This window comes from Blennius ocellaris (genome assembly GCF_963422515.1).
Source record: "Blennius ocellaris genome assembly, chromosome: 17".
In the NCBI taxonomy this organism is placed as follows: Eukaryota; Metazoa; Chordata; class Actinopteri; order Blenniiformes; family Blenniidae; genus Blennius; species Blennius ocellaris.
Window position 1 is genome coordinate 16,248,196 of NC_137666.1, and position 18,549 is coordinate 16,266,744.

Consider the following 18,549-nt stretch of genomic DNA (forward strand, 5'->3'; position numbering starts at 1 on the left):
CTCATTTGGCCGCGAGTGCTTTTGCGTGTGTAGTTTTTATGTGTACGTGTGGCCTCGTTCTCCTGTACTGATTGGTATACCCACACCTGACAGCGCTCATCCTTTAGACGAGGACAAAAAAAAAAAAAATGAAATGGAATTCAATGGGTGAAGACATGTTTTAGGGTTGGACAAGCAGTTTTGGCTGAGTTTGGTTTAAACTCTGTGGGAGATTAATGTAAGCCTGCCCCTGAAAGGTATAGAAACATAAGGTGTGTTTGTTTGTTTGTGTGTGTGTGGGTTTAGAGGTACTTGAGAGAAGTTGAGGAAAGTTGTAAGTGTCCACCACCTCAACAAGGCCAGCGGTGGGAGCCCTTGACCTCTGAAGGGACGGACTGCCAGGGACAGCTGGTGTGGCCTGTGTTTATTTATTTATTTCTTAACAAAAGACAGGTGGTCACACTTGAAAAGGGCACACAAACACAGTCGCACATGCACTTGTGTACATACTGCACACACTCACATACACACACACACACACACGCGCGCGCACGAGTAGCTTTTCTTTTCCTCCCTTTCCACATTAACACACATGCATATTTATTGTTATCATCCACTGATTCTCTCTTTTTTTTTTTTTGGAGGAGCCATTTCCTTTGACTTTCAAGAAATCTGAGTCCCCGCGCTTTTCCATAAATATGCAGTCTAAAGCCCACATTGTCGTATACAATGAGCTGATATCCACATTTCATAAACAATTTGTGAGATTAAATCCATATGAAGGAGCCTTTAAGTCCATAATCGCAGCTCAAATCTGGACTATGTATATCACATGTCGTTATATTGCTGCAAGTGCATAAATACATATCAACTAGTGCTCGCTCGCGCAGGGCTTGCCTTTTTTGGACTGGCCTGCCCTGACAGTGCCAAGACAGCGTGTCCTTGGTCCACTGTACAGCTGTCACTTACTCACACTCGTTGACGCATATTTATAGCAGCAGCATCACTGGGCCCGCCGCACTCAGACCACAGCTGGTCCCCAAAAGAATGGGTGAAAGACAAAGCCACGTGCTCCCGCTGGCCGACTGCAGTTGGTCCTGTCTGGAGCGCCGTGGGTGATTATGTGCCCCCACCCCCACCCCTCCCTCCTTCTTCCTCCTCCTCCTCCTCCTCCCAGAGACCCAGCCCGAGGAGGAGACGGGGCTGAGGAGGGGGAGCTGTAGCACACCCTGACCTCTTTGTCCTTTAAGTGTCACGGATGGGGCTGCGCTGAAAACCTTGACAGGTGCACTGTCTTGTTGTCTGAATGCACATAAAGTCATCACATCGCTGTGGCGTCGAGGCGGGGGGGGGGGGGGGGGGGGGGGGGGGGCGTCCGCATCCCCCTGCAGCCGACTGTAAAGACAAATGGTGCAATTTGTGATGGCAGGAGGGATGTACTTGATGACATCCATATTGATTAAAACACAAACAACTGAAAACTTAATGAAGATTTTTTTTTTCTGTAAACATTGATGGAATATAGGGGGGAAAAAAATACATGTTACAGGCGTGCCAGATGCAGACACTCTTACTACACAAGTAAAGGTATATGTCATAAATGTCAACAGAAACTCTTGCATTCAAACAGAATTAACTCAGCCGTGAGGGCAGCATGGGTCTTTAAAGTGTCGGAGAGTGAGCGGCATGATAAATCTTCAACCATTAACAATAATGCTCACATTGAAGAAAGGATTTTAACTACTGTTTGGATCCACAGTCCATGACAAATAATAACTCCTAGCCTGCCAGTTGGATGTTTTTAATTGATGACTGATATATATTAATGCATAATCTGCAACTGTTGTACACTTAGTTATGATTTAGCAATATTTTGTTTAATTTTGATCTCCATTCCAACAAACTAGTCCGTTGTTGGAAATCTGGTTGGGCTTTCGCCCCCCCAACAGCCTAAAACCAGTCATTTGGTAGTATTAATTACTGAATCTAAACTTTCCATATGTGTGATTTTCTTTTGTCCTTTTTCCTTTGTCCTGCAAGCAGGATATATGGATGGATGGATGGATGCACACAGTCATATTCAAAAACAGTTATATCTCTTGGCTAAAAAGTTTTTTTTTTTTTAAAGGCACAACTAAAATAACTACAACAGAGAAAAATGTATGCCTGAAATCACAAAAAATGGGCAGAAAAAGCACCTGCGAAGCAGCTTTAAAAATTCTGTAAAAAAAAAAAAAAGACTAGGATTTGTAAAAGAAAAAAGTATAAATATGAAGGAAAACCATAAAACTGCTATAAAAAGGAAAAATAAAAACGCCAAATGGTTGAAACTGCCAATATGTCAAACTTGTCTAAAGGATGCCAAAAAAGAAGGTCAAAACCTTTCAAATCTGATACTAAAACAGCTGGAAATGTAATTAAATGTTTACCATCCAAAATTGTGACCAAAACATTATCAATGAAATTAAGACACAGTTTATTTTCACATGGCAAAACAATATATGAAACTTGAAGAGACGCGTTACAGCTGCATTTTATAGATGTTTTGTGGCTCCAGTTAAATTTGATTTGGTGGAAAGTCCCAAAAATGGTTCTTCAAGTCATAAAGGTTGATGAAAAGGGAAACAATTGCACCGGGAAAGAGGAATCACCCTGACCCTTGACAAGTCACAGCCTTACTTTAAAATACATGGATTTTTTTTGTGTGTGTGTGTGTGTGTCCCCCCCCCCCCAATAGCTTCTTTCAAAACAAAAGGGAGGAATAATTAGTATACAACCCCCAAATAAATCATATCTTAGACGGAACAAATTAATTCCTCTGAAAACAAGAATTAAAAAGGACAAACTAATATAAACTTGCTGATGGAGTTGAACTTGAGATTTGTTTCGTTAAAGAAGGAACCAGCTGATATTAAAAGTATTCCTCTTGATAAATGACTTAACCAGCTGGCATGCCCAAAGTTAATTTCTTCAATCAATACAAGCTTAATCATCATCAGCGGTCAAATATTTTAAAGCTCATCTCATGAGGTCCTTCAAGCTTCATCAAGAAACCTGCAGACAACCGGACGCCTTGCTCACCAACAGCTGTCTGCTCACTCAGCCAGAAGCCAGGCAGCGGCCTCGGATACCAACTGCAGCAGCTCCCCGAGGACCGGGGCCACAACTGGCCTGCTGAGTGTGTGTGAGGGGACACACACACACACACACACACACACACACACACACACACACACACACACACACACACACACACACACACACACACACACACACACACACACACTCTCGCTCTCTCTCAACAAGAGCTCATGGGAGCATGTGCAAATCAGCTCCAGGAGGTGTGCTCATCCAAGCTAAATACCTACAACACATCACGTGACCGATCTCCATGAAGCAGTGCTTGAGGACTTCTGCATCCAAGAACAATTACTGCCAGTGTACAATACCTGACCCTGAACGCGGCCTGCTCCGGTGACAAGCAGCAGCCAAGAGAAAGTGATGACTGCGCCTCAAGGTCGTGTCCAGCAGGGACAGTCGTAGCCAAATTGTCTGCAGCTAAGGCCTGCAAGTGTTCAACCTCTGGGTCCTCTTGTTTTAATAAATAAATTCGATAGCGGGATTCTCAAGGTCAGACCCGCTCGGGCTGGATTGGAATTTCATTATCATTGCCAAGACAAAACTTACACACTTCTGACTAAAAGGTTGAAACTGTGCCTCTTCAGCACAGTGAGACCAAATTGCTCACCCACTGAGAAAAGCAGTGAATATGCCCCCCCCTCTTCTACAAGGAACTCGTCTTTCAACCCAGTGCCTGATGTGTGCTGCCCCCTGCTGATGTGTGTAACTACAACACAACATAGCTGTGAGACCTTCTGGAGATCTGGCACGTTCAAACACTTTGATCCATAAATCTTCAAAGCCTCGATCTCACGGCACTCTGGCAAAAGGGTTTCATAAAAATCTGGAAACATCCATGGCTTCAACATTTGCAAAACAGCATTTAAGGGGCGTAATAATAAAGACCACACATCTGGCTGGTTATAGTCTCACCGTATGCCTTCTGTATAGATATGCCAGCATTTACGGTGGCCGTTATTAAGGCATGTTCTCATTTTATAAATAGGAAACGTTTGGGTGTGAGAAATGACCCTTCAGAATGTCAGTATAGTGTTTATCCAGCAGCTCCTGCACATGCATTGGTCTCCAGTCTGTTGACAAAATGATTGGATTGATGGGACACCCCTGTATTGTGACGAGAAGTCAGGAATTCAGCATCAAAACATGAACTTCGGGAAGAAATAGCACCAAATGTGCAAAAACATCAATGTGCAAATTGTTACAAATGTTTCCCTGTACTTTGTCTTCAGCCGAGTTGCCAGATAGACATTAAAACCCCCCTCAAACCTCTTGTCAATACTCATTGAAAACACCATTTGTATATTTAAAAAGTCAAGTTTATTTCAGTTACATTTGGAATGACACACACGAACACACACATCTGGATCATATAGAAAAAAAAATACGGGTATAAAAATGCTGTCTATATATCTCATGGAGGGCAACTATATAAATTCAAGCCTAAACTTCTGACGGCTCCTCTGATCTTCCTTTACGTAGAGCAGCCGCAGCACAGTACTTCATCGTATCGCCCGCTGTAGCTGTGGAACAAACAAAGGATTCAAGGCTACTATACCGAAAATCTAGTTTCAGAGTACTTCAGAGACACGAAGAGCTTAAATAACAGTACGAATAATAGCTACTCTGTACAACATAATGACAACACGTTTAAATAAAATAAATAAGAGTATGAAATGTAAATCTTGCAATTAATTCCAACTTAAGTGTCTGCAGAACTGCACTACGCTGTTCAGTGAGCCTGTAGTCCAAACAAATAGTCCTGCACAGTGATGATGAATTAGAAAAAAAAGAAGCATAAAAGTTTCATTCCAATTGACACCTAAGTAACCCCAGCTGGGTTTAAAAAAAAAATCTCCTTCCATTAGAAAGAAATCAAGATTAATACAGACAGATTTTAACCTGGCTGATATGAAAGTGTCAGGATATCTGTAATCAATCTTTTGGAATGAGGAAAAGAAGAGACGTACTCTATGATGGTGCAGACGGAGCAGCAGAGGTTGGAGCAGCTGGAACAGAGTCGGGTGCAGGAGGAACAGGCCTGGCGGTCACATTGTGAGCACGTCGTCCGGGACCCCTGGCTCTTCTGACACACGCAGCAGCCTGCGGGAACCGCTGGGGCGCCTAGACAGAAATAACCCCAAAACACTGGAATCATTAACTGTAGCAACACTGACATCTAGTGGTGAAAGGAGGGAATGACTCCTCTCTATTTTTGCCCTTGGACGTGAAAGAATTTCTTTGTTCAGTTTTGAAAGAGAAGGGGAGAAAAAAAAAAGGATTCCATAGGGGCTCATATGTTTGTCGAGTACGTTAAACCAGTTTTGTATCCTGACGAAAAATAAGAAACATAAAGCGAGCTTCTACTAAAATTGTACTTCTTTTTAAAAATTAATTTATGCTATGCAAAAGACAAAGCTCGTTTAAAGTTATGAGCAGGCACCACTTTATTTATATTTATGAGGAGGGCGGTGCGGCCACCTGGAGCTGTGGCTGAGCCGGCGGAGAAGACTCCAGCCTTGCCTCCATATCTGATGAGCTACTGGGAGGAGAGCAGCACAGGAGGACCACCTCGGGCCTCTTGGCTCAAATAAAGAGCTACCTCAACAAGGCTCTTCTTCAATAAAGAGCAATCCTTTCCATTAGTGGAGAGGCAACAGACCTTGATTGCCCACTATGGCAGCAGCAGCAAGGTTCCTCTGTTCTCTCCAAAAGTTTAGACAGGCTCTTTAGCACAGTGAGCCCCGGACCCTCAACTCTCAACAGTTGGACAATATTGTGTGCGGTTAGTTCCATCATTTGTTTGGTCCCTCGACACAGTTTGTCCATTATTTTGTGCCAATTCTGGTGGAGTTTCTCCTCTCAGGGACTATAGTCTGCCCCATCACCATATGCTCAGGTTAAGGTAGCAATAGTTCAGCCAATGCAGTGATGCAATTTAAAAATCTGAGTTGCTGACTACTTAAACGTGTTAAAGTAATGAATAAAAATGGAAAAGGTGTATTTTGAATATAATTCCACATATGTGTATACATTTTTTTTAAATAATTGAACTAATAGTTATTGTTCACCCTTTTGTTGTCAATTATAAAACAACAAATCATTAACATGGTGCATGGAATCATAATTGCTTGTTCTCTGCAGTGCTTGTTGATACTGCTGTAGCCTCACAGCTAAAAGGTCTGGGTTCAATTACTGGCCCTACCTTTCTGTATGGAGTTGGGTTTGCACCCACAGTCCTAAAACATGCCTGTAACCTCAAATTGGCCCGACATGGAAGTGTTAGTGCACGGTTGACTGCCATTATTATATAGATAATATATTTATGGAGATAATGTGAATGTTTGCCAACTTTGCAGAGGCTTCAAGAGGTTTGACTTGATCCAATCTCTGGCTGATTGCTCGTCAGGTCACACAATTAAGTGATCCACGCAGCTACAGAGACATCTCATCAGTGTTGATGTGTTCTTCTGAATAAATGTGGACCGAGACCCTGACTTGAGGCTCACCTGGTGCTGCACTCCATCGTGTCAGTCTCCCGTCGTGTCCGATCAGTGTCTGTCCTCTCAGCAGTGTGTGGCTGCTCACAGGAGCCTCAGCTTGCTTCTCCTCTCCTGTCCAGATTGTACCCATCACAGCTTTGGCGCCCACGAAGAGCAAATTCGTCGTTTTTGCTGAAAAGGGACACACACACACACGCACACAGACACACACGACAGTTATGAAACAAAGAAAGCCAATATTTCGGACACTATAAAGCCAAACTAATCACACACAGTTTAAAAAAAAAAAAGGTCTGACAACTGACTTAATGCTATGCTATGCAAGAAGACATTATTGTGACTACAAGTTAAGACGAAGGAAACAAGCCAATCCCAGTGAACTCCAGTTAAATATCCACGTCCAACGACACAGTTGCCCAAAACATATTCTTAGATGATCACGTTTAAGAGGTTTATCTGCGCCCAGAGTGAATGTGCGCAGCGTCGAAGCTAACGCTACATAGGAGCCACAAACACACTTACCATATATTTCTTGCCTGTACGTGTTCCCAAACACGCCGTATTTGCTCAACTCCGACTGCCCTATGTGTATCTTGTACTGCGAGGAGAAGGTTTCGGGGAAAGGACAGGATCTTTTCGGCATTTTTCGCGGTTAAAAAGCGTCGCGCTCCTAGAGCCTGCTACTTGTTTTCACACTGGTTTGTTGCGGGAAAATCACAGAGGGTGGAGACAAACAAGCCAATCACAGGCATCTTTTATTGTCACGTGAAAACTTTCAGCCAATCAGCCATCGTGTTATATGTCACGTGACTGTGCGTGCTCAACTCGTGTTGCCTTCAAAGACCGAGTGCGGTTTCGTATTTTCCAAGGTTGTAACTTGAATTAGAAAAATGCTTGGACCTGGACAAAAAACAACTTCAATTTGCCTGGAAAATCCTCTAAATATGACAATTATTTTAAATTCGTCAATCAAGATACCAGGTCAACACCATCATGTACTTTCAGGCTTATTTGAATACATTTTTAATGAATATTATAGTCTTTCTCCTATTAACAAACTCTGTGGCATCAATAACCCCAGTAATGCATACAGGAGCTTTTAATTTAATTTCATTACTTAAATCAAGTAAAAAACTAATTAGTTAGTAAAACTAATTCAACTATTAGTCAATCAAACGATTACATTATGAACTCTGGAAAAATATTTTCTATTCAATTTTCCACATGTAAATCAGACATTTGCGTGACTTTTTCCAATTATTCTAGTTGTTTGAGTGCATATAATGCATTTGAATTCAGTAGCAACTCTAACATATTTTAGATTCCAAATATAAGTTTTCCTAAATGTGTGGAAGATATATATAAGGGGTGTCAAACATACAGCCGATGGGACAAAACAGGCATGCAAGAGGGTTCAACCTGATCTGTGAGTTGACCTTCAAAAGTGTAAAAATAACAAAAGCAATATTATCTGTGTATTTTATTTGTTCCTGATTTAACCACTGTACACAACACATGCAGTGCAGAGGTAATAATACAGGTGAGAGATTGTCAATGCAGTAGTGAAACATATGATGACTTATGAAGGTTAGTATTCCTCAAGTTTTTAGGTCTAGTCATATTTAGATCAAATTAGGCAATATATGGCCCATCTATCCATCCATCCACCCATCCAAGCATCTTCTATTCTGCTTTTGGAACAGATCCCAGATAACTAAGGATGATGGCACGATACACTGCAGACAGGTTGCCAGTACATCTCACAAACAAGCATGCATATGTACATTCAATATGGCCAATTTGGAGTCATCAATTCAAGTAACGTCATTTAATTTTTTTGGGGGGGTGATGTGAAATAGAAGTACCCAAACAAAACCCAGAACACATACACACTCCACACTGAGTTAAAATCTTTGGCTGACCGATCTTTACGATTTTGATGCAGTTAAATTCAATTGAAGCAAAACAAACTCAACATTTCTCAAAGGTCTCATATGTTTATTATAGAAGATTCTTTTAGGTGATGAAAAGCTTCCACATCATGGCGCAATGTTTGAGCCTCCATCATGGTGGCGCAGACGTCTAAAACATCTGGATCATGCACTCTCTGGACTTTCCAACGCCAACCCACTTGACTGAAGAAAAAAAAAGAGAAAGAAATAGAGACATTATAAGAGCTGATGATGCCACTTGAAGAGGACTATCTGTAATCTACAAATCAAAATCAAAATATCAAAGTATGTTGCTTTGTGTGTGAGACATACTGGGGACTCCGATGTGGTTCTCAATGAAGCGGATGTAGTTCTGTGCTTTGGCTGGTAGGTCGTTCCACTTCCTGGCGGCAGATGTGTCTGTCTTCCAGCCGGGGAAGGTCTCGTACTCAACCTCTACTTTGTGCAAAACGTCCATGTTGGCTGTGACGAAAAGACAGCAATTAATACAAATGTTGATATAGGACATTGAACCAAGAAGCCTGGGGTGGTTGTCTTAGGACGGTGAACTACCTGGGAAATGTGGAATTCTTTTTCCATTGAGTTTGTAGGCTACTCCGACCTTAATTTCATCCAGAACATCCAGAATGTCAAGTTTTGTCAAAGCAATGCTGTTGGGAAGGCAAAATGTCATGTTATGCAAAAAACAAAACAAAACTAAAAAAAGAAAAACACCCCGCATGCTTAGTAAACAAATGATCCTGATGAGGTGTGTGAACTGTTGTGGGCACTCACGCAGTGAAGCCATTGATCATGTGAGCATATCTGACGATGACGAGGTCCAGCCAGCCGCAGCGCCGCTTCCTTCCTGTGGTCACGCCCACTTCGTGACCCCTTGTCTGCAGCAGCTCTCCGACCGCCTGCATAGGGTAGGAAAAAAAACCTTACTTTACCTGACTTCATCATTACTCCTGAGTGAGAATGATGCCACGCAAATAAATGATCCTCCATGACTCTACTAATATGCAGTAAGTAAACAAGCAGTAATACACAGCTGAGTACAATAAAGCCTTGTTTGATTGAGGGGCTGAAGTTTTCACATCATGACCTACGTCCCCCCACGGTCAGTTCCCGTGACAAGTAACATAAGCCCCGCTCGGGATCCTTAACCCAGACTCTGGCCCTAAATTTATCCCTGTGCACATGTGATCTGCAAAAGAGGTAAAGAGTGTTTGAGTCCATCTCGCACAAAATTTAACAGCTGCACCCAACGAGAATACCCCCCCCCCCCACGCCCTTGCTCACCCCGCTGCCTGTGTGTTAGCCCCATGATCACACCCTACACATGCCATGCCGATAATCAGCAGGTTACGTAACGCGTTATGTGCCTTCCCCTTTCATATGACATTTGGCCCTATTAGTAGTTTTCAAAGTGTTAAGAAAATAAATGTCCCCCAGCCCTGGGAAAACTCGCTCCAAATATGTTTTTTGTGTTCTGAAATTGCTAATATTTTCCACGTCCTGAAATATGAGTTTGACTGGATGTTTGGATTTTATCTTGTGTTAAATGGTTTTAATTTTGAATAGCTTTAGATTTACTTGTAAAATATGCAACATCCAAACCCCTTAGGTCCTCAGGAAGAGGTTTACAAAATGTCCCAGAAGAAACAAGATGAAGTGGCAATTAGTTCCTACCCTCCTCACCTACTGGGCAAACTTCCTGCTGACACATCCACTTCTTTAAATCCTTAAGACATTTCTCTATTCACTCAGGCTTTCTATTAAACAACAGATTTTACTAATTTTTTTTTAACCTTTAGCCTAATAGAGACATTACTTCATCTATTCTGTTTTTTGTGTCCTTTAAAGTGTTTCTTTTAATTCTTTGTAAAGCAATTTGAATTGCCTTGTGTTTGGATGATACATAAATTAGCCTTGCCTCCTAAGCACTTTTTTTTTTTTTTTTTTAACTATGTATGCCTTTATAAATCGGTCTTTTAATAAACATAAACAACAGTTTTACTCCCCACTTAATTATTTTCATCCCGATTCCTTCTGTATAATTCTAAAGGGAAAATATAATCTTAGGAGAGGGATCCCCTCGACCCCTGACCCCCGACCCGCTTGTCTCTCAGCTAAAGAAACGTCAACATCATGCTCACGTTGAGTTGCTCTGTGGGAAAAGCTCCAATCCCGACTCTGGTGGTGTAGGCCTTCGAGACACCAAACACGTCACCGATATTGAGCGGAGGGATGCCGAGACCCGTGCACACGCCTCCCACGGTGCAGTTTGATGACGTCACAAAAGGGTATGTGCCTGAAGAGAAGAGGCCACGGATTATTAGCCACATTAAAATAATTTTATTTATTTATTTATTTCAAAATTGCACTGAAATTTGTAGCACTGAATCCTACCAAAGTCGATGTCAAGCAGAGCAGCATTGGCCCCTTCAACCAGAATTTTCTTGGGAGCCCCGTGAAGGGCTTCGTACATGTAGTAGACTCCGTCTCTGACCATTGGCCTCAATCTCTCGGCGTAGTCCTACATCAAACAAACAAAACCAAAAAAACCAAGAATATGCACGACTGTTGGAAACACTAATAGAATATCATCCGACAGCTTTTGACTTACCTTCAGTTTCTTCAGTTGGTCCTCAACGTCAACTGTCAAGGATGGATACATGGACTGATACTGGTGGACCAGGTTCTTGAATCTGAAAGGATTTAACAAAATGAAAAACCTGTAATACAATACAAACCGAGTAGTTTTGCATTTATGTACAACTCAACTGATTTTTTTTGTTTTTTATTTACCGAGTGGAGAAGTCCTTAAAGTCGCCCAGGAGGTCACACACACGTAGGCCAGTGCGGGAAGCTTTGCTGGAGTATGCAGGTCCAATTCCCTTCTTGGTTGTTCCAATGCTATGAGTGATAAATGATATGACTCAATGCACACATGTACACTATGTAGTATCCAACACCTGGCTTCATTCCATCCTTTTCCCCTCGCCTTACTTTTTCCCTTCTTGTGCTTGTCGTTCAGATTCCTGTAAGCCGTCAACGACCTGATGGAAATCAAACACTGTGGAGAGACAACAAAATAAATCAACTGGTTATTTATCTTAAAGGTTGTGTAAAGTAAATCTCTTTGAATGACCGTACATACCGATGTGGGCTCTGTCTGAAACTATTAGCCTTTTATCCCAGCCTTTCAAACCTGACAGGACAACAAGGAAACGCCTATGTGAGTGCTCGCTCATCTTTATTCACACTCGTTTATAGATTCTAGTGTCAGTATATACACCTTTCTTGTCATTTTTATCTCCCTCTTCAAACAAGCCAGGTAGATGTATGACCACTCCATTGCCTAGAGCAGTAAGGGAGATGACAGGACACTTAGTTAGTGATGTTTGGCTGATGAAGTCTTGATTAAAGACCCAATATGAAAAGCTGTACCGATGAGTGATATGCTTTTGGGATTGATGATTCCGCTGGGAAGAAGGTGAAAGTCATACTCCTTGCCGTCCACCACCACTGTGTGTCCCGCGTTGTTTCCTCCCTGTAAATTGAGATCACATGAGAGTTCATGCCGTCAGCAAGGCCAGTGTCACACAAACATCCAAGACGATCCGGCCGCACAGACGTGTCCCGTCTTTATTTTCATGAGACGCGCTAAGCCACCACCTCTTCCCAGATTCGCCAACATTTTCCAGCACCTATTTTAACAGACTTGGCTGGCGCTGGCGGATCCTTCACTCTGTTCCCCCCTGACTAAGACCTGGCCTTCTCACATATCCAGCCAGCCTGAGAATGTGACCTCTGGAGCCCAGTGGGTGGGGCTCTCAGCCCCCATCAGAACACAGGGTGCCCTCCTGTCAGTGTAGATAGTACAACATAGCAACTGTTGACGAGTCTGAGTCCTGTCCCAGTGGTGGAGTGACCTCTAAAATGTTACGTAACAGGATGGAAACTGAACCTGTGCACTTTGGCTTATTACAATTTTATTGTGGGAAAATTCAAATCTTCATTTTGTGCGATCAAAGGGAAACTGAGACAGTAAGAGCCAAGTTCGGAAAATTTTCGCAAACAACATGATAGATAATACAAAAAAAATTGCATAGAATTACCGCAATGATTTAAATCCTCGAAGGTAGTTGCAAATTTGCGCAAAACGCAGGCGTCAAAATTAAATACCTTAAAAAATGTTTTTAATGAAGCGACATATTCTAGTAAGTATTCCAAGACCTCAGAGGTGAGAGAGAGCATAGATCACAGCATGGAGCACCTGTTGCACCCTAACCTATAAGGAGGAAAGGTTGCATTGTGCAGAAACGACATTTTGAAATAAATAAAAACCGCGATCGGTAATGACAACTGCAGTCATAATAAAGCACGCCCTGCGGAGTGCAGCAATCCAACCTTCGATCTAAAACATTTACCTGACATCTGCAGACGACGTCCGCTTCTGTCGCCAATAAATCAACGACTTTCCCCTTTCCCTCGTCGCCCCATTGCGCACCGAGCACCACCGTCACTTTGTTCCCCGCGTCATTGCGCGAGCGCTTCTGTCCGATCGCGGCCGCTTGGTTCGTGTTTTTGTGGTCTTTCGCCGACCAGGTGAGCGACATGACGGCGGTGGCTTTAGTCGGTCCGTCTCAAGAAGACTAAGGCTGCCTCCGAGAGAGAGGCATGGCCATATCTGTAACTTCATAGGCGGTGATGTCAGAGCCAGACGCACGGGAGGAGGACGTCGCCGTGCTGACTGAGGGCAGTGGCCTCCGAGAGACACAACACTGCGGAGACGCGCGCTCCAGTTTTATATCCCTGCAGGCTGGTGAAAATACACAATGACCCCCGTCTCTGTGTAAATTCTATTTATTGTTTTTCTTTTTTCTTTTAATTGTTGCGTTTTGTTTTGTTTTAGTATGTACTGTATGTGTTCACTTTTTGTTGTATTATGAAATAATAAAAAAATAAAATATTGATCTAATAAATGAGAGAAAATGCAACTTTTCTAAATGAACACCATTGACGTAGAAGCCAGTGGTTCTGCACGTGGTCAGAAGAGCCAATCAGAACGATGTTCCCTCCTCGGTGTCATGACTCCAAGTCCATAGTCTCCCGGGACTTGGTACTTTTATTTTGACAGTCACCATAATAATCCAACTTGGTGGTCTGTCCACTAGAATGTCCTTCTTCTCCCATTGTTTATGTTTATGTGTGTTGTTTTATTACAAAAACAGACAACACCCACTTGTGACCCAACATGCTAACTACATCTTTGTCAAGGTCCCCCCCCCCTCCATTTCCATGTAAATGGCCATAGTTTTCAAAATTTTGCTGTGTCAGTGCAAAACCTCTCAGAAGCATAATTGATGTATTTTCACTTTAAACGTCATGTAAAGGGGGCCTTGTTCTGTTGTTGTGACAAACATTTCAAACTGAAACACATTTGTTTTCTTTACTTAAATAAAAAGGACAATAGGAAACGGTTTTAAAAGTTGCGTTGCTGGATTATGAGTACAAACTAAACTCTTTATTTCTAATGTGAATTAAAAAGAACCCTGAGTCTCTCTCTCTCTCTCTCTCTCTCTCTCTCTCTCTCTCTCTCTCTCTCTCTCTCTCTCTCTCTCTCTCAAAGTTTCTATATATTTAAGGATACTTTCAAAAGTATAATATTTCTTTTACATACTTGTGCAAACAAAAAAAAATAAAAGTTAAATGTCTTTACAGTAAATTGTATTGTTTAAATATTGTAGGGGATACAAATACATCTAACAACTATCCACAATGTTTCTTCTGTCCCCATCTTTGCTTCTGGCGCTGCAGAGGTGGGAAGTCTCTGTCAAGGTCGTAGGGTGGTTGCTCTGCTGGGGCCACGTGTTCGGGGGGGTTCCAGGTGGTTCTCAAATTGGGCAGAGGTGGTTTTGCTCTGGTTTTACGCAAAGCCTGCACAGGGACACTTGTGCCACTCGCCAACGAGGCAACAGGGACGTAGGCTGGACGGGGAGCCTTCCTCTGGCCATTTGTCTTCCCCTGGGCCGGACGCGCTGGAGGATCTCGCTGACTGCAAGCTTTGATGGTGAAACGTGGATTGACTTGTTTAGTTGCCCATTCCATTCTACTGCCGAAGAGTGGAGCCACAACCATGTTAAGGGAGTCCTGTGCATCCAGGGCACTGCCGGGATCTCTGAGGGAAGAGAAGCAGCCAGTGTTCATTTCCTCGACTAAAACTGACAAAAAATATCAATGAACCTTTTCTGTGGATGAAAACTTAGTATTGAGGGAATTAAAAAGCAAGACATGAAGGCAAAGACTGTGATGAAATATAACTGACATTAATCAGCGAATTAAAGACAGAAGACAGTGTTAGGGTGGGACGAGTGGACAAGAGATCCAATCAGAGCTGCTCTTGTTGTGGGACAAGTTGTGAAGACAGCCAATCAGAGCTTACACATGTAAATCACACTCAATACATTCATTGCTGTACAGGAACAGCTTAAAATCTTCAGAAAAAATTCTAATTGTTTTTAGCAAACACCACCAGATTCTTGTTCAACTTGCCACCAGGTACCCTTGAGTCCATTTTCAAGTAGATTCACTGTTTTGTTTACCGATCACACACTTGAATCCCATCCAGTCACGTAGAGCTGGTCACTGAGGTCATCGGACGCCACGGTCGCATATATACTTTATTATTTTATATAGCATATTAAATAACGGGCACTTAATGGCTTGGGGCAAAAGGGGAGGTGCTCTATTATTCTTATTTTATCAGATAAAACAATGTGTTTCAGCCAAACTTGGATTAGAGTCGAAGCTAAAAGACTGACCTCTGACTGGGAGATCTATGCAGTGAACTTTGACCTCTGTGAAGTTGGTCGTTGGCCCTCCTCGCTTCACTCCAGATGCTTTTGCAAACTACATCAAAACTGTCAAGTGGTGCATTGGGATGGATCCAGATGGTGCGTGGGAATGGAACCACAGCACCAAAAAACTGTTGTGGCATGGAGAACATCTCGCGATAGTTTTCTTGCTTCGAAGTCTCCGGCTGCGATTCAAACATGTAGGCTTGTTGGTCCCACAGCAAATAATGTTACAGATAAATATAGTTTACTTTATCATGAGAGAATTAAATTCAGCACAAATGCTCATTACAGTCCATTCTTTCAAAAAGGGACGAAAATCCAAGATAGTCTCCGTTTTTATTTCAAGATGGACGCCATCGACACTAATAATTATATTGGAAATTGCAACTGTTTCAAGTACCACAACTTTTTTCAATTCAAAACCTTGTTTTCTTTGTCATGGAGCCTGAAAGTTGTTGTGTTTTTCCAACAAGTGACCATTAAAGGCTACACAAGTTTGTAGCACTATGTGCAATGCTTAAAAAATTCTGTTGTTAAGCTGACTTGTTCAAAACAAAGTGGCGTAAGTGATGTACAAAATAAAAGTTACAAGAACAAACATCAGCCAATTGAATGGTTTTAAAGAGGTATAGGCTGAAAAATTGAACATGGAACAAACATTTGATGAAACTTTAAATATTTTAAAAACTCTAAAAGATATTAAAAAGTTATAACATTGCATGAATGTCTTACAAATGCTGTACATTTTGCTACTTGACTGGTTCAAATTGGTCAGACTGCAGTCAAAAATACTAGTAGTTCTCAGAATCAGCATTCACACAATCACGTCAAGAAGAAAATCACCCACTTTAGTGCTCCAGGGTTAAAGAATTACCAACCTTGTTGCTTCTGTGCCACTTGCTTTGTAATCACAATATCTCCACAAAACAGATAGTTTTGCATAAAATTGTGATAACCAGGAACAAAAACGAATCCCCTGTGTTCAGTTGACGTGAATCCGCTGATGTGAAACTGTTGATTTGAAAGACGCTCTTAATTATAATGTATGCAAATTAGACCACGCCCCCAGCCAGAATGGGAATTTTAATTTCAATATATATTTATATACATATATATTTTAGTGCTGTCAAAAAAACGTGATGATTTAATTAAGTGATTTGAAACGTTTAATTCATTAAAAAAACGAAATTAAGTAGTTTTGTTTACTTCCGGTTTTTTTTTTTACTCCCTTACGGAGCGACAAAGCCGCATCGAATAGTCCCGTATTACCGTGAGAATCAAAAATGATCTGTAAAATGTCAATGAAATGTATGACCAACAGGACGCTTTATATCAAAACTTACGGTAAAGACATTCCACTGCCTCTCCTGCTCTGTGACCAATGAGCTGACAGTATATTCACACAGGAGTTTGACAACACAGAATCCCGCTTATCTCATTGGTCTAGGTACAGTCGCACACGAACAAGATATCGGAAGACAACAGACGAGCATGCAAAGTAGCATGGTGACAGACTTTTCGATAGTACACTATCCACCAGCCATGCTCTTCCGAAGAAGCCTAAAAAAAGGCTGCAGGAATACAGGGAGGAATGAGAAGTAAGTCAACATCAGGGAGGAAAAAGTGCGTGAAAACACTTAAAAAGCCACTGCTTTCAATGACAGGAGAAGATCACTTCACAGCTTTGCCTGGTTGGCAGGTAAGAATGAAACAACTGCCAGTGAAGTGATAAACCATGTTTAACATTATTAAAGCAGAATTTCAGTACATTATGTAACAGTAAAACAACAGTACAGTTGGTAACTCATTCTGTGAGAAATTCACAAGGCATACAGTAGGTCTACAGGACAGGACAGTGCATCACAATACAAATTGTAATATTGTCTGTTTGTAAATTCTATGTTTAGGATTGGATGACAACATCGTACTGGTGGCAGAAGAACACTCAGCTGAGAACAAGGACAGGAGATCTGCAATATAGTGATGGCAAATAATGCCATCACACTAAGAGAGATCGGTAATACCATAAGACAGGACAATCTAATATTCCAGAACATCAACACTATCAGCATATCAACAATAGACAGGGTATTGAAGAAGCATGAGATGAGTGTGAAACAGCTCTGCAAGGTACTATTTGAGAGAATGCGGCCTCAATGCGACGTGGCAAGGAGGCGATCAACATGTGGCACTGCTCAGGTGTATTGGAAGCCCAGGTTGCTTTAATAGCAGCCTTCAGGTCATCTGCAGTGTTGGGTCTGGTGTCTCTCACCTTCCACTGGACAGTAGTCCAGAGATTCTCTATGGGGTTCAGGTCAGGCCAGTTTGCTGGTCAATCAAGCACAGTAACACCATGGTCATTGAACCAGATTTTGGTACGTTTGGCAGTGTGGGCGGGTGCCAGGACTTGCTGGAAAATGAAATCAGCATCTCCATAGAGCTTATCAGCAAAAGGAAGCATGAAGTCCTCTAGAGTTTCCTGGTAGATGGCTGCGTTGACTGTGGACTTCGGAAAACACAGTGGACCGACACCGGCAGATGACGCGGCAGCCCAAATCATCACAGACTGGACTTCAAGCAATGTGGATTCTGAGCCTCTCCACTCTTCCTCCAGACTCTGGGACCTTGATGATCTACTGGAGCCTGTCTTATATACTAATATTTGAAACATCTGTGCCAAACAATGTGACATGGAGTTGATCATTGTGTGATTTGTACAGATTTTCTATTGGGAGTCACACTGTGAGCTGCACTGAAATGGCAGTTGTGAAAGACCATATTGGCATATGGCAGCAAGACTATGACAACTGTCCTTGAACCTCTCACTGTACGACGAAACTAGAGAGTTAATGTTATCAAATATTATGGCACTGTTGGCCTTTTTTTGTCTGGTTCAGCCAATATAATGTATTGCTACCTTTAAAGCTCAGCTTAACATGGAGGTGAAGACATTTACAGGTTCTTGTTGGCATGCGGAAATTGGTAGATGCCCCTTACAGATTTCGCAAGAAAGTACAAGTCAGAATATGCACACATTTTTTGATACAACCTCCAGATGTATGAAACAGAGTAGGCACAAGTAACCTTCATGAGACAACAGATTTACACTCCGATTCATCATGTCTAACC

General features: G+C 42.0%; 2 protein-coding genes across 2 annotated transcripts; both read right to left on the minus strand.

Annotated features, from left to right (window-relative positions):
- Positions 1 to 4,471: 4,471 nt before the first annotated feature.
- Positions 4,472 to 7,297, minus strand: siva1 (SIVA1, apoptosis-inducing factor). Its single transcript, XM_080512463.1, has 4 exons — positions 7,143 to 7,297; positions 6,627 to 6,791; positions 5,088 to 5,241; positions 4,472 to 4,640 (listed from the first exon to the last, which is right to left on the minus strand). The coding sequence occupies exons 1-4, from the start codon at positions 7,261 to 7,263 to the stop codon at positions 4,592 to 4,594; spliced, it is 489 nt and encodes a 162-aa protein (XP_080368589.1). The 5' UTR covers positions 7,264 to 7,297; the 3' UTR covers positions 4,472 to 4,591.
- Positions 7,298 to 8,597: 1,300 nt separating this feature from the next.
- adss1 (adenylosuccinate synthase 1) lies at positions 8,598 to 13,340 on the minus strand. Its single transcript, XM_080513503.1, has 13 exons — positions 12,991 to 13,340; positions 12,008 to 12,110; positions 11,856 to 11,918; positions 11,718 to 11,768; positions 11,567 to 11,633; positions 11,366 to 11,473; positions 11,184 to 11,265; positions 10,967 to 11,093; positions 10,714 to 10,868; positions 9,347 to 9,471; positions 9,125 to 9,222; positions 8,885 to 9,034; positions 8,598 to 8,755 (listed from the first exon to the last, which is right to left on the minus strand). The coding sequence occupies exons 1-13, from the start codon at positions 13,177 to 13,179 to the stop codon at positions 8,703 to 8,705; spliced, it is 1,371 nt and encodes a 456-aa protein (XP_080369629.1). The 5' UTR covers positions 13,180 to 13,340; the 3' UTR covers positions 8,598 to 8,702.
- Between the last annotated feature and the right edge of the window lie 5,209 nt (positions 13,341 to 18,549).

What these genes read in the sequence shown, in the direction of transcription:
- siva1 (XM_080512463.1), bottom strand. Translation starts at nt 7,263, where the DNA reads ATGCCGAAAAGATCCTGTCCTTTCCCCGAAACCTTCTCCTCGCAGTAC. An exon ending in ACGATGGAGTGCAGCACCAG is followed by an intron (nt 5,242 to 6,626) that starts GTGAGCCTCAAG and finishes ATTTCTGTCTAG; the next exon opens with GCGCCCCAGCGGTTCCCGCA. An exon ending in TCCGTCTGCACCATCATAGA is followed by an intron (nt 4,641 to 5,087) that starts GTACGTCTCTTC and finishes TTTGTTCCACAG; the next exon opens with CTACAGCGGGCGATACGATG.
- adss1 (XM_080513503.1), bottom strand. Translation starts at nt 13,179, where the DNA reads ATGTCGCTCACCTGGTCGGCGAAAGACCACAAAAACACGAACCAAGCG. An exon ending in ACCAACTGAAGAAACTGAAG is followed by an intron (nt 11,094 to 11,183) that starts GTAAGTCAAAAG and finishes TGTTTGATGTAG; the next exon opens with GACTACGCCGAGAGATTGAG. An exon ending in AAGAATTCCACATTTCCCAG is followed by an intron (nt 9,035 to 9,124) that starts GTAGTTCACCGT and finishes TTTTCGTCACAG; the next exon opens with CCAACATGGACGTTTTGCAC.